The following is a 15,769-nucleotide window of genomic DNA, read 5'->3' on the forward strand; positions in this document are numbered from 1 at the left end:
TGTATGTGTGTGTGTGTGTGTGTGTGCCTGTGTGTGTGTGTGTGTGTGTGTTCGTGTGTGTGTGTGTGTGTGTGTGTGTGTGTATGTGTGTGTGTGCGTATGTGTGGGCCTGTGTGTGTGTGCGTATGTGTGGGCCTGTGTGTGTGTGTGGTGTGTGTGTGTGTGTGTGTGTGTGGTGCCAGATTCGGCCTTTGATTCCTTGGTCCGCCAGCACCACACACTGAATCTCCGTCATTATTTCCATTTTGCTAGCTAATTCACTTTTACATTCACTCTACTGCTTCTCGACGTCTCTTTGTGTCGTTCCTTGACCATCCTGCAATTCTTTCTTGGCATGATGTTAAAAAAAATAGCCTAACCACAATCTCAGTTGTTAATTAACACAGAATAATTTGATAAAAATTGAGTCTCTCCTGTGGAATGAAATCAATGAAAAATGTTTTTAAATGCAACTGTAAATGAAAAGTTATTTTTTTTCTTTAAAATAATCTAAAGACAGTTAGTAGTTAATGAAAATGGCAAAATGTGACTGAATTTTTTTTTAATATTAGAAAATCAAACTTTAAAATGACCTAAAGACAATGTAAGTCAAACGCAACTCTATATGAAAATAGCGTTTTTACTTTAAAATAAGCTAAACACAAATTGTTAGTAGTCAATGAATATGGAAAAAATGTGATTTAAATGAATTTTCTGTTTTATAATAAAATCAAACTTTAAAATAACCAATGTGCATGTATGTTTTATCTTTGAATGAAATCGATGTCAATGAAAACCGTGGGGTTTTTTTGCTTCTTTAAAATGCGACTCAAAATGAAAAATAAGCAAAACGCAAGTCAGTAGTGAATGAACACGGAATAAAATAACAGACCACCCGCCCCTGACCCTGTGTAACACAGTCTCCCCCCCGCCCCTGACCCTGTGTAACACAGTCTACCCCCGCCCCCCCCCCCCCCCCCCCCCGAAACCCGAAAGTCTGAAGAAGGGTTTCGGCCCGAAACGTTACCTATTTCCTTCGCTCCATAGATGATGCTGCACCCGCTGAGTTTCTCCAGCATGTTTGTGTACCTTGTATAACACTGTCTCCCCCCCCCCCCACAGCCCTGTACTCTGTGTAACACAGTCTCTCCACCACCGGACGCCCCGGACTCTGTGTAACACAGTCTCCCCTCGTCCCGCCCCGGACCCTGTGTAACACTGTGACAGAGTCGCCGGCAACGGAAGTGGGTCCGCAGCGTGATGGCGGCGGCGCTGAGAGCGGCGGCCGGGGCGGCCCGGAGGGTGAGAGAGAGGGAGGGGAGGGGAGGGGAGGGGGGAAGATGAGGATGGAGTGACGACGGCAGGGGGTGAGGGGTGAGGATGAGGGGTGAGGATGGGGGTGAGGATCAGGATCAGGATGAGGGTGAGGGGGGTGAGGATGAGGGTGAGGAGGTTGGGAGATGTAGGGGGGGCGGGCGGTTGTGGGGACACTGTGTGTGTGAGAGTGGAAGTGAGTTGATGACCTTGGGCCAGCAAGGCCCAGATGGCCCGAAGGGCATGTCTGTACTGGCAGATTCTGGCTGTCACTGTGGGCGGCGCAGCAGTGGAGTTTCTGCCTCAGATTCGGGTTCACTGTCTGTGTGGAGTTTGCACGTTCACCCTGTGATCGTGTGGGTTTACTCCGGGTGCTTCGGCCTCCATCCACACCCCACAAAGACGTGCCCTCTGGAAGATGGAGTCAGTGGTGGGGAGTGTGATCTGTGCGATGGACTGGGCTACATCCAACATACAACACTACAGAAGATAGATACAAAATGCCGGAGTAACTCAGCGGGACAGGCGCATCTCTGGAGAGAAGGAATGGATGACGTTTCAGAAGAAGGGTCTCGACCTAAAACATCGCCCACTCCTTCTCTCCAGAGATGCTGCCTGTCCCGCTGAGTCACTCCAGCATTTTGTGTCTACCTTCGATTTAAACCATCATCTGCAGTTCCTTCCTACACATGTAACAGTACAACACAGGAACAGGCCCTTCAGCCCACAATGTCTGTGCTGAACATGATAAACTTGTATCTGCATGCACGTGATCCATATCTCTCCATTCCCTGCATATCCATGCGCCTGTCCAAATGTCTCTTAAACACCACTATCATATCTGCCTCCACCACCACCCACGGCAGCGTGTTCCAGACATTCATCACCCTCTGTGTAAAAATAAAACTTGCGCCGCACATCTCCTTAAACTTTCCCCCTCTCACCTTAAAGTTACGTTTTCTAGTCTTTGATTTTTCCAAGCTGGGTAATATGACCCAATCATACCATAAGATCATAAGGCAGGAGCACAATTAGGTCATTTGGCCCAATGAATACTCCGCCATTCAATCATGGCTGAACCTTTCCCTCTCAACACCATTCTCCTGCTTTCTGCCTCCTACCAATGACATGCCCACTCATCAAGAACCTGTCAATTTCCACTTTAAAAATACTAATTGACTTTGCTTCCACAGCCATCTGTGGCAATGAGTTCCACAGATTCACCACCCTCTGTTTAAAGGAATTCCTTATGGGCCTGTCCCACTTAGGCGACTGTAGGAGACTATGCAGTCGCCATGGTTGCCACATGTTCACGGGTGGTTGCCGGGGAGTCGCCTTCATGGTCGTGACGAGTTGCCGCATTCTGGGAACTAGTCGCAGCCTCATTGTGGATGCCACAAATTTTTTAACATGTTGAAAAATTAGCGGCGACTGGAATGAAGCCGCCATGGAGAGTAGCGAGAATTCCCGTGCCGTAGGGAACATAAGCAGTAGTTTTCAGAACCAAGGATAACCGACTGGTATTGTTAATGTCTGTCGAGTTTCACAACCGTGTACCTCTAGCTTCTTAAAAGTTGTCACCACTCCTCTCTCCTTCTCCTCCTCCCCTCCCCCCCCCCCTCTTTTAAAGGACTTACCGTACACTGTGCTTTAGCCGTCTTAATTACAGCGCCAACCTTCCTGCTGATCGCAGTGTGTGTCTGTGTCACCTTGGCTTTGCACCATGTGAATTTTACTCAGACAGCGCTCCTCTCGCTTGCCCTGTCCCCCACCTGCATACCAGGCTGTGAAGGAAGGTGGGTGTGTTTGTGTGTGTGTTTTTTTTCCACTCTGACCGTCGCCGTTCCAGTAGCTAGTTTTTCGCCGAAGTGGCACAGGCCCATATGGATCACCCCTCATCCTCCTGCACTCCAAGGAATAGAGTCTCATCCTCTTTCTATAGTTCAGACCCTTAAGTCCTGGCAACTTCCACATCAATCTTCTCCGCACCCTTTCCTACTTAACTGCATCTTTCCAATAACTTGGTGCCCACAACTAAACACAATACTCTAAATATGGCCTCACCAACGTCTTGTACCACTGTAACTTGACCTCCCAACTTCTACACTCAATACTCTGGCTGATGAAGGCCAATGTACCATGGTGTTGAAAGTCTTTTTGACCACCCTATCTACCAGTAATGCCATTTTCAAGGGACCATGCACCTGTACTCCTAGATCCCTCTGCTCCACAACACTACCCAGAGCTCTACCATTCACTGTGTAGGTCCTGCCCTTGTTTGACATCCCAAAATGCAACACCTCACACTTCTCTGTATTAAATTCCATCCACCATTCCTCCGCCCACCTGGCCAATCGATCCAGATTCTGCAGCAAACTTTCACAACCCTCTTCACTATCTGCAAAACCACTCACTTGCTAATCTTGCCCTGTATGTTCTCATCCAAATCATTGATGTAGATGACAAACAGTAACGGTCCCAGCACCAAACCTTGAGGCACACCACTAGTCACAGGCCTCCAGTCTGAGAAGCAACCTTCCACTATCACCCTCTGCTTCCTTCCATGGAGCCAATTTACTATCCATTCAGCTATCTCCCCTTGGATCCCATGCTGGGGGCAGGTTTTTTTTCACACGTGCTGCCAGGGGTGGTAGTGGAGGCGGATACGATAGTGGTTGAAGAGGCTATTGGCACGGACATGGATACGGAGGGATATGGATCACGTGCAGGCAGAGCAGTTTAACGACATTGTGGGCCGAAGGGCCTGTTCCTGTGCTGTACTGCGTCCTCATCCCTGCTGTAATGGGATGACCAGATCTGCTTGTTGCTGCGCTGTGTACTAATTGTGTATTCCCCCCCCTCCACCCCGTTCTATCCCCCTGCTGCCCACCTCAGCTGAGCGTGCCGGCCATGCGCAACACAGACGGGCGCTACCGGGTCACCATGATCCCGGGGGACGGGGTGGGTCCGGAGCTGATGCACGCCGTCAAGGAGGTCTTCCAGGTAATGGGGGGGGGTTGTTGGTGTCCCAGTGCGGGGGCTCTGCGCGGGGGTGGGGGGCCATTCTGGCTGGGTGGGGTTAGTGTCTGTGTGAGGGGCAGTTGATGAGCTGGTGTCGGACCTGTGGGTAGAGCTGGGGTAGGCGGGGGGGCCTGGGTGGAGGGGTTGGGCGGGGAGGGGGAGCAGAGGAGGGTGTGTGGAACTGGGGTTGAGGGGACAGGGTGGGATGTGGGGTGTTGACCTCTCTCCCCAGGCAGGAGAGACGGGTTTGTGTGTGTGTGGGGGGGGGGGGGGGGGAGGTGAGGTGTGTGTGGTGCTGACACTTCCCCCAGGTGGTGGGGTGGGGGTGGGGGGTGGGGGTGAGGGAGCAATGTGGGGTGTGTGCGGTGCTGACTCTCCCCCCCCCCCCCCCCAAGCTTCAGAGGTGGGGGGGGGGGGTGGGTGGGGAGGGGGGGTGGTGTGGGGTGTGAGGGGTGTGAGGGGGGGTGGGTGGGTGGTGGGTGGTGTGAGGTGTGCGTTGCTGACTCTTCCCCCCAGCTGCGGAGTTGAGGAGGGGGGTGGGTGGAGGTGGGGACGGGGGTGGGTGAGGGGTTGTGTGGGTGTGTGTGTGCGTGTGTGTTGCTGACTCTTCCCCTCCCCCCACAGGCTGCGGAGGTGCCGGTGGTGTTTGAGGAACACCACGTGAGTGAGGTGCAGAACATGGCCTCCGATCAGAAGCTGCAGCAGTTGCTCTCCTCCGTGAAGGATACCCGCGTCGCCATCAAAGGTCAGAGGTCAGGGATCGGCCGCAGGGTCACTGTCCCATCACCCCATCCCCGCTTCTCGCTCCCACCATTGCCCCCTCCCCCTTTTCAAGAGAGTTAGATCGAGCTCTTAAAGATAGCGGAATCAGGGGGTATGGGGAGAGGGCAGGAACAGGGTACTGATGGGGGATGATCAGCCATGATCACATTGAATGGCGGTGCTGGCTCGAAGGGCCGAATGGCCTACTCCTGCACCTATTGTCTATTGTAGGAGGGGGTTCTGTGCTTGCCCTGTACCCTGCGTCTGCTTTATTCAGATAGGCACAGACAATTAAAAGAAAAGGTAGACACAAAATGCTGGAGTAACTCAGCGGGTCAGGCAGCATCTGTGGGGAACATGGATAGGTGACGTTTCACAGAGTGCTGGAGTAACTCAGCGGGTCAGGCAGCATCTCTGGAGAGAAGAAATAGGTGCCATTTCGGGTGAAGACCCTTCTTGAGATCTTGACCCGAAACGTCACCTATTCCTTCTCTCCAAAGATGCCGACCCGCTGAGTTACTCCAGCGTTTTGTGTCTATCTTCAATGTGAACCAGCATCTGTTGTTCCTTCCTACACATTATCAAACAAGTTGATTTTTTGAAGGCCTTATCAATGCGCGTCTGGAAACACTGAGTGAACCCAAACTGTTTCAGCAATTCATAGTACCTACACCACCAGGGGCGCCGTATGATGGCAGCTCCACCGGTGGTCTGTTCATTTTTTCAACTTTTTTTTCATTTTTAGCATTTGTTAAAAGTTTGTTTTAATGTTTAAGAAGGAACCACCTGAAAGAGAAGTCAATGTTCATACCGCTGGGGTGCAAACTGCACAAGCAAAATATGAGATGCTGCTCGTTATATTTCCGGGAGATCACTGAACACCTCCGCTCAGTTCGCAATAACCAGCCTGATCTCCCGGTGGCTCAGCACTTCAACTCCCCCTCACATTCCGAATCCGACCTATCTGTCCTGGGCCTCTTCCATGGCCAGAGTGAGGACCACCTCACTTGGAGTTGCAGCACCTCATATTTTGCTTGGGCAATTTGCACCCGAGTGGTATGAATATTGACTTCTCTAATATCAGGTAGTCCTTACTTTCTCCTCCCCTTCTCAGCTCTCCCTCGGCTCTCTGGCTCCCCCTTTTCCTTTCTTTCTTCCTCCCGCCCCCCACCTCCCGCACCCTCACATCAGTCTGAAGAAGGGTTTCGACTCGAAACGTTGCCTATTTCCTTCGCTCCATAGATGCTGCCTCACCCGCTGAGTTTCTCCAGCATTTTTGTCTACCTTTGTTTTAATGTTCTCCAGTTTGTCTTATATGGGGGGAGGGGGAGGGGGAGGGGATCGGGGGAAACGTTTTTTCAGGTTCTTACCTTGCCGGAGATGTGATTAATTTTTGGATCTCATTCTCCGGGCACTCTGCGGTCTGCCATCGATGGAGCTGGAGGCCTCCTCGGACTGTCGTGAGCCCCACCACGGGGCGCGGACTTAACATCGGAGCTGATCCTTTGCCTGGGATCGCTCTAACCGCGGCCTGCGGATTTACCATCAAGAACTCGCAGTCTCGGCAGAGGCCGTGGATGTCGAGAGCTCCAACGTCGCGGAAGGTTCGACCAGCCCAACGCACGTTTGGATCGTCGCGGACGGCCCGGACGCCGCCGGCTACAGGAGTCAAGATCGTCCCGTCAATGGAGGGCTCGAGGCCCCCTGGCCGCGGTAGAACAAAGGGAAGAGACTTGAACTTTATTTCGCCTTCCATCACAATGAGGAATGTGTAGGAGTCACGGTGGTGGATGTTCATGTTAAAATGTGTTTTGGGTGTTCTGTTGCTTTTTATTTGTATGACTATATGGCAAATGAAATTCCTCGTTTGTTGCAAAACATACTTGGCTAATAAAGTGTGATTCTGATTCTGATACAGCATTTTTATATCCTCGTGACACAATGGTTAGTGGAGCTGAAATAAATCATCGTTGATCAATGTCTTTGTAACCTTTCATCTTTGTCTTTCCCCAGAGTTATCTTTACCCGTATGTTTCTTGTTGTTTTGAAACTCTCTCTCCCATATATTTAACAAATAGATACCATAGATGTCAAGGGCCTGTCCCACTTGCCAATTTTTTCGGCGACTGCCGGCATCATATCAGTGTCGCCAAAAGATTTTGAACATTTCAAAATCCAGCGGCGACAAAAAAAATGTTGTGACACTTGAAAAAACACCGTGCGTCGTACGACATCAGCCGCGTTACCGCCGCATCACGCCGCAAATTTTTCGGTGACCTTATACGCCAGGCAACGATGCCTTAAATGTCCCTGTAGGGAGAATTGATGGAGTCTACTTGTTAATTTGTTTACCTTTGGGAGACTTGCCTGCTAAATACAGTAACAAAGAGCAGCTGTAAGCTGAAGATTGCAACAGATAAGAACCTAGACAGAACTGCAAAGGACTATCCCACCCTCAATAGATAAGGAAGCCTGTTTTTAGTGTAATGTATTAGTTTGAGCTATTTTAATTCAACTGTGCTGTGAAAACTATAAACACATTTCCACGCGTATAAATCACTTGTAACATTCTAAGGTAGACAAAAATGCTGGAGAAACTCAGCGGGTGAGGCAGTATCTATGGAGCGAAGGAATAGGCGACGTTTCGGGTCGAGACTCTTCTTCAGACATTATATGTTGGCCATCTTTCCCATTGTGTGTTCCCAGTGTGTGAACTCTAGGGGTGAACACACGACAAACTACACATCTTCATCATTTCCAAACTTCTGATCCCCTCTAATAACCCCCGACACCCGAACTGATCAAGAAGGGTCTCGTCCCGAAACGTCACCCATTCCTGCCTGTCCCGTTGAGTTACTCCAGCATGTTGTGTCAGTTACTCAACCCCCCCCTCCCCCATGACCGATACCCTCTCAGTCGATCCACCCCCTATGTTACCCCCTTCCCCCAAAGACTGACCCCCCCACTCCCGTGTGTTGCAGGCAAGATGCACACCCCGATGGAGTACAAGGGAGAGTTCGCCTCCTTCGAGATGAAGCTACGGTAGGGTGGGTGGGTGGGGGGGGGGGGGGGGGGGGGGGGGGGTGGAGACCCAGGGAGGGAGGGTGGGGCAGGAGGGCACCTCGGGGTGGGGGTGATACGAAGGGGAGGGACCCAAGGTGGGGGGGTGCGGAGGAGAGATTGGGGCAGGGTGGGGAGGAAGTTGCGAGGAGGACCGGGGAGGGGTGTGGGGGGTAATCAGTGCTGCCCCCCCCCCCCCCCCCAATGGGGATGAGGGGGAGGGGGGTAATGGGTGCTGGGTCTAGTCGCTGGGTTGGGGGGGGGGGGGGGGGGGTTGATGGGGTTGTCGATGATGCCCCCCCCTGACATCACTACCCGCAGGAAGATGCTGGACCTGTTTGCCAATGTGGTGCATGTACAGAGTCTGCCCGGCTACCCCACCCGGCACGTCAACCTGGACCTGGTCGTCATCCGCGAGCAGACTGAGGGGGAGTACAGCTCACTGGAGCACGAGGTAACCCCACAACCCCAAACACCCCCTCCTCCCCACCGCAAACACCGAACACCGACCCCCCAACCCTAAACAACACAAATCCCACCCCAAACACCGATCCCCCCCACAAGCCCAAACACCCCCTCCTCCCCAACCCAAACACCGACCGACCCCCAACCCAAATCCCACCCCAAACACCGACCCCACACAAGCCCAAACACCCCCTCCCCTCCCCAACCCAAACACCGAACACCAAACCCCACCTCAAAAACACCCCCCCTCCCCAAACACGAGCCCCCTGCCCCCCCCTACCACCCTGCCCCGAACATCCCTACCCCCACCCGCCCTGAGCCTGACCCCCCTCACTCACTCCCACCCCGAACAACTGCACCCCCCACCCCGAACACCCCCCCCCCCTATACCAGCACCCTATCCCCGCTCCCCGAAACCCCATTCCACCCGAAGCAACAACCTGGACCTGGTCATCAAGGTGGAGTGATACAGTGTGGAAACAGGCCCTTCAGCCCAACTTGCCCAAACCGGCCAACAATGTCCCAGCTACACTAGTCCCACCTGCCTGCGCTTGGTCCATATTCCTCCAAACCTGTCCTATCCATGTACCTGTCCAACTGTTTCTTAAACAATGGGATAATCCCAGCCTCAACTACCTCCTCTGGCAGCTCTGGAATACACCCATTGCTTCATTGGTTTGTCTCTCTCTCCCGCCCCTTCTCTCTCTCCCTCCCTCTCTTTCCCCCTCCCTCTTTCTCTCCACCCCTGTCTCCCCTCACCCTTCCCACCCTCTCTCTCCCTCCCTCCCTCTCCCCGCGCCCCTCCTTCTCTCCCCCTGCCCCTCTCTCAGAGTGTGCAGGGCGTGGTGGAATGCATGAAGATCATCACCAGGGAGAAGTCGCGCCGAATCGCCAAGTTTGCCTTCGACTTTGCCACCAAGAACGGGCGCCGCAAGGTCACCGCCGTGCACAAGGCCAACATCATGTGAGCACCCCCTCCCGTGACCTCCCACTACGCTAAAACTCTGGAATTTAGAAGGATGAGAGGGTATGTCATTGAAACATATAGGATTATTAAGGGTTTGGACACGCTAGAGGCAGGTAACATGTTTCCGATGTTGGGGGCCACACTGTTTAAGAACAAGGGGTAAGCCATCTAGAACGGAGACGAGGAAACACTTTTTCTCACAGAGAGTTGTGAGTCTGGAATTCTCTGCCTCCGAGGGCGGTGGAGGCAGGTTTTCTGGATGCTTTCAAGAGAGAGCTAGATAGGGCTCTTAAAGATAGCGGAGTCTGGGGATATGGGGAGAAGGCAGGAATGGGGTACTGATTGAGGATGATCAGCCATGATCACATTGAATGGCGGTGTTGGCTTGAATGACCTACTGCTGCACCTATTGTTTATTGTCCATTGTCTACAAGCCCCCCTTACTCCACCGCCCCCTCGCAAGCTCCCTGTTGTACACAAGGCTAACACGTGAGGACCACTGTACACCCCCACTATGCCCCTCAAACCCCCCCCATTCCCACTCACTTCCCCAAACACTCTCCCAGCTCTCTTTTTGGGTGGAGCCTAAGAACATAGAAACACAGAAAAATAGGTGCAGGAGTAGGCCATTCGGCCCTTCCAGCCAGCACCACCATTCAATGTGATCATCGCTGATCATCCACAATCAGTACCTCGTTCCTGCCTGCTCCCCATAGTAGGAGCTAAATCTAACACTCGCTTGAAAACATCCAGTGAATTGGCCTCCATTGCCTTCTTTGGCAGAGAATTCCACAAATTCACAACTATCAGGGTGAAAATGTGTTTCCTAATCTCAGTTTTTAAATGGCTTACCCCTTATTCTTATACCGTGGCCCCTGGTTCTGGACTCCCTCAACATCGGGAACATGTTTCCTGCCTCTAGCATGTCCAAACCCTTATTAATCTTATATGTTTCAATAAGAGTCCCTCTCATCCTTCTAAATTCCAGCGGATACAAGCCCAGCCGCTCCATTCTATCAACATATGACAGTCCCGCCATCCCTGGAATTAACCTTGTGAACCTACTTTGCACTTGCCCAATAGCAAGAATGACCTTCCTCAAATTTGGAAACCAAAACGGCACACAATACTCCAAGTGTGGTCTCACTAGGGCCCTGTACAACTGCAGAAGAACCTCTTAGCTCCTATACTCAACCCTTCTTGTTATGAAGGCCAACATGCCATTAGCTTTCTTCACTGCCTGCTGTACCTGCATGCTTACTTTCATTGACTGATGAACAAGGCCACCCAGATCCTGCTGTACTTCCCCTTTTCCCAACTTAACACCATTTAGCTAATAATCTGCCTTCCTGTTTTTGCCATCAGTGGATAACCTCACATTTATCCACATTAAACTGCATCTGCCATGCATCTGCCCACTCGCCCAACGTATCCAAGTCACCCTGCAGCCTCATAAAATCCTCCTCGCTGCTCACATTGTCACCCAGCTTTCTGTCATCCGCAAACTTGGAGATGTTACATTTAATTCCCTCGTTAAAATTGTTAATATATATTGTAAATAACTGGGGTCCCAGCACCGAGCCTTGCGGCCCCCCACTAGTCACTGCCTGCCATTCTGAAAAGGACCCGTTAATTCCTACACTTTGCTTCCTGTCTGCCAACCAGTTTTCTATCCATGTCAATGCCCTACCCCCAATACCATGTGCTCTAACCTTGCCCACTAACCTCTTGTGTGGGACAGGACAGGGATGATCACCATGTTGGGGGTGTACTACAGACCCCAAATAGTCAACGGGAATTAGACGAACAAATATGCAGACATCTGCAAGTCAAATAAGCTTGTTATAGTCGGGGATATTAACTTTCCCAATATTGATTGGGAAATTCATAGTGTGAAAGGATTAGATTGGGTGCAATTTCTCAAAGGTGTTCAGGGGAGTGAATGGAAGTGTTTGTGGAGGAGTCTTTTGGGACCAGTGAGCACTGTGCGATTAGGTTTACGTTAGTCATGGATAGGGACAGAGTGGGCCCACGTGTTAAAATGCTAAATTGGGGTAAGGCCAACTTTGAGGGTATGTGAGAAGGTCTCGCTCAAGTTGATTGGAGCGGGTTGTTTGAGGGGAAAGGAACATCAGCCAAATGGTATGTTTTTAACAATGTCCCCCCCTTCCGCTCGCTCCCCACCTCTCCCCAACGCTCCCCTCCCCTCTCTCTCCCCTCCCCTTCCCTCTCTCTCCCCCCCCCACCCTCTCCCCTCCCCACCCTCTGCCCTCCCATCTCTCTATCCTCCCCCCCTCTCTCCCCTCCCCACCCACTGCCCCCCCCCTCTCTCTCTGCCCTCCCCCTCCCCCTCTCTCCCCGTGCTACAGGAAGTTGGGTGATGGGCTGTTCCTGCAGTGTTGCCGTGAGATGGCCGACCTGTACCCACACATCATCCACGACTCCATCATCATCGACAACTGCTGCATGCAGGTATCCCCCCCCCAATCACACACCCCTGCACCCTCCCCCCCACCGTTACTCCACCCCTCTGCACACACCCTTCATCTCCCCTTCCCCCCCTCGCACTGATCACACCCCCACAGCTGGTGTCTGACCCCCCCCCCCCCATGACCCTCTCCCCCTCTGACCCTCTCTCCTCTCCATCTCTCTGACCCTCTCTCCCCTGTCTCTGTCTTCCCCACAGCTGGTGTCTAACCCCCACCAGTTTGATGTGCTGGTGATGCCGAACCTGTACGGGAACATCATAGACAACCTGGCGGCGGGGCTGGTGGGGGGGGGCCGGCGTGGTGCCCGGAGAGAGCTTCAGTTCCGAGTACGCGGTCTACGAAACGGTACGGAGGGGGCAGGGAGGGGGGGGGGGGGGGGAGGGGAGGGGGGGGGGGGGGTCACAGAGCCCAGGAGTGGTTCAATGGTACATTTTCTGTCACATGTGCAAGCTCAGTGAAATTCTATTTTTACCTGCAGCCCAGTTGAGTTTGCCACACCTAAGCATATAGAGTCATAGAGTGATACAGTGTGGAAACAGGCCCTCCAGCCCAACTTGCCCACACCCACCAACATGTCCCAGCTACACTAGTCCCACCTGCCGACGTTTGGTCCATATCCTTCTTAAAATAGAAAATAGGTGCAGGAGTTGGCCTTCAATGTGATCATGGCTCATCATCCAAAATCTGTACTCCGTTCCTGCTTTTTATACATACCCCTTGATTCCTTGAGCTAAATCTAACTCTCTCTTGAAAACATACAGTGAATTGGCCTCCACTGCCTTCTGTGGCAGAGAATTCCACAGATTCACAACTCTCTGGGTGAAGAGGTTTTTCCTCATTTCAGTCCTAAATGGCCTGTCCATTATTCTTAAACTGTGACCCCTGGTTCTGGACGCCCAACATCGGGTACTTTTCTCCTGCATCTAGTGTGTCCAATCCTAAAAGAATTTTACACGTGTCTATAAGATTCCCTCACATCCTTCTCAACACTTACCCATCCGTATATCTGTCAAGACGTCTCCTTGTAACTCAAGCCCACAATCCTGGTGAATCGCTCCTGCACCCTTTCCCAAATTAGAGGGTGGTTCTGCTCGCACCATTGCAGGGGGATGGGGGGGCTGGAGCTGGGGTGTGGCTGGGGGAGGGGGTGCTGTGGGTGGCTGATCATGTGCCTGGTGAGGGACGGGGAGAGGCTGGTGTATGTGGGCTGTGAGGGGGTGTGTGACCCTGTGTGTGTGACCCTGTGTGTGACCCTGTGTGTTCCAGGGAGCCCGCCACCCCTTCTCCCAGGCCATGGGTCGTAACATCGCCAACCCCACCGCCATGCTGCTGAGTGCCGCCAACATGCTGCGCCACATCAAGTGAGTTCCACCCTCACCCTGACCTCCTCAACCTGACCCCCCCTCACTCTGACCTCCCCGCACTCTGACCCCCTCACCCTGATCCCCCCTCACCCTGAACCCCACTACCCTGACCCCTCACCCCTGAACCCACTCACCCAACCTCCCCTCACCCCGACCCCCTGACCCCAACCTCCCCCTCGCCCCGACCCTCCCTGACACCCTTCACGCTGACCCCTCCACATCCTGACCTCCCCTTTGCACCTGACCCCCCCCACCCCGACCCCCTCTCACCCCGACACCCTTCACGCTGACCCCCTTCGCACTGACCCCTCCACACCCCTGACCCCCCCTCACCCCGACTCCCCTCACATCAAGTGACCCCTGCCCCACCCCCTAGTCTCTCTCCTCCACTCCTCCTTCCCCCCCCCCCCCTCTTCCCTCCACCCCGTGTGTGTCCCCTCCACCGTGGGTCTCAGCCCCCACCCCGTCTCCCCTCTTGCTGGAGCGGGAGGGTCATGCATCCCCAACCCCTTTCTCGCCCGGAGTGGGTGGGGGGGAGGTGGGTGAGGGGGGGTGTGTTTGTGGTGGGGGGGGGGGCTGACGGTGACCATGTTTGTGTTGCAGCCTGGGAGTACCATTCCAACATGGTGGCCCAGGCCGTCCGGAAAGTCATCAGACAGGGCAAGGTGAGTGTGGGGACGGGGCTACGTCAAGATGGGGGGGGGGGGGGGGGTTAAGGGGTGGGGAATGTTGCGGGGGCTGGTGGAAGGTGGGTGGAGAGAGGAGTCGAATGGTGGAATCAGGGATCAGGGGCCGGTGGGGAGGGGAGGGTGGGAGGTTGGGTGGGGTGTGGGGGGGGCGGGGCATTGGGAGGGACACGCGTATCTACTACACAGGATTGGGCTATGACTACAATTTCCTGCGATCTGGGGCAGAGCTGTTCCCAAAGCCCAGCTAAGGCAACACTTCCCTCTCCCCCCCCTCGCCTCTTGCCGACCCCACCCCCTGCACCCCTTCTTCCAATGAAGGTCATTAACCTGCCCCACAGTTCACCACCGTGTATCTCTCTTGGGCTCACAATCAACCGATCGGGGAACTTCCTTGCCCCAGCTCATCTGTGGCCCACCCTGAATGGTCCAGGGGCGGGGGGGGGGGGGGGGGGGGGGTTTGCTTCTAGTTTTTGCCCCCACGATAATCCATCAGAAGGTCCCAACCCAAAACGTCACCTATCCATGTTCACCTGACCCGCTGAGTTACTCCAGCACTGTGTGAAACGTCACCTATCCATGTTCTCCACAGATGCTGCCTGAGCCGCTGAGTTTCTCCAGCACACTGTCTATTTGTAGTTTAAACTAGCACCTGCAGTTCCTTCCTTCACACGTTGATTCTCTCCATAGGTACGGACATACGACATGGGCGGATACTCCACCTCGGCCGAGTTTACAGCGGCTGTGATCACCAACCTCGAGAGCTGAGCACCGGGGGAGTCCCGCTCCCCACCGCACACTCCCCCCCCCCCCCCCCCCCCCCCCCCTCCCCTCCCCTCCCCTCCTCTCTCTCCTCCCTCCAACCTCAAGAAGTTGTCCCAACCCGAAACGTCACCTGTCCATGTTCTCCTGAAGCTGCCTGGTGCGCTGGGTTACTCCAGATTCCAGCAAGTAACAGCCTTGTGTCTGTAGTTGTGGCCCCGCCGGACCAGTCGTAGTGCTCTTGTCTGTGTTGTAACCCTGTCTAATGTGAATAAAGACTGGAGGTGGCAGCGAACTGCTTTGTGTCGGTCTGTTGGCTTTGTAGCCAGGGCTGTGAGGTGGAGTAGACAGGTTCTTGATTGATGCAGCACAGAAACTGGCCCATCAGTCCACAATCACCTATCCACACTCGTCCTGCTATCCCACTTTCTCATCCATTTCCCGGTTTCCCATCCGGAGACACAGGTTCCATCCCGACTACGGGTGCTGTCTGTACGGAGTTTGTACGTTCTCCCCGTGACCTGCACGGGTTTTCTCTTCGGATCTTCGGTTTCCTCCCACACTCCAAAGTCGTACAGGTTTGTAGGTTAATTGGCTTGGTATAAATGTAAATTGTCCCTAGTGTGTGTAGGGTCGTGTTAATGTGCGGGATCGCTGGTTGGCACAGACTAGGTGGGCCAAAGGGCCTGTTTCCACACTATCTCTCAATTACACTGAACAGCAACAGCTTCCACTGTACACATGAATAAACCAAACAAAGTTGCCCTCTTACTGTGGCGCAGCGGTACAGTTGCTGACTTACAGCGAATGCAGCGCTGGGGACCTGGGCTCCATCCTGACTACGGAGTTTCTACCTTCTCCCCGTGACCTGCATGGGTTTTCGAGATCTTCGGTTTCCTC

General features: G+C 53.5%; 1 protein-coding gene across 1 annotated transcript; it reads left to right on the forward strand.

Moving 5' to 3' along the window:
* Positions 1-1,154: 1,154 nt before the first annotated feature.
* Positions 1,155-15,164, forward strand: LOC129693932 (isocitrate dehydrogenase [NAD] subunit beta, mitochondrial-like). The gene is given in 12 exon segments (XM_055630664.1): positions 1,155-1,281; positions 4,189-4,296; positions 4,939-5,059; positions 8,058-8,118; positions 8,458-8,590; positions 9,432-9,565; positions 11,938-12,040; positions 12,255-12,341; positions 12,343-12,402; positions 13,324-13,418; positions 14,026-14,086; positions 14,798-15,164. Coding segments are annotated over 12 exon segments (1,083 nt in total). The 5' UTR covers positions 1,155-1,239; the 3' UTR covers positions 14,876-15,164.
* The last annotated feature ends 605 nt before the right edge of the window (positions 15,165-15,769 follow it).

The sequence above is a fragment of the Leucoraja erinacea genome, unplaced genomic scaffold (genome assembly GCF_028641065.1).
Source record: "Leucoraja erinacea ecotype New England unplaced genomic scaffold, Leri_hhj_1 Leri_485S, whole genome shotgun sequence".
NCBI lineage: Eukaryota > Metazoa > Chordata > Chondrichthyes > Rajiformes > Rajidae > Leucoraja > Leucoraja erinaceus.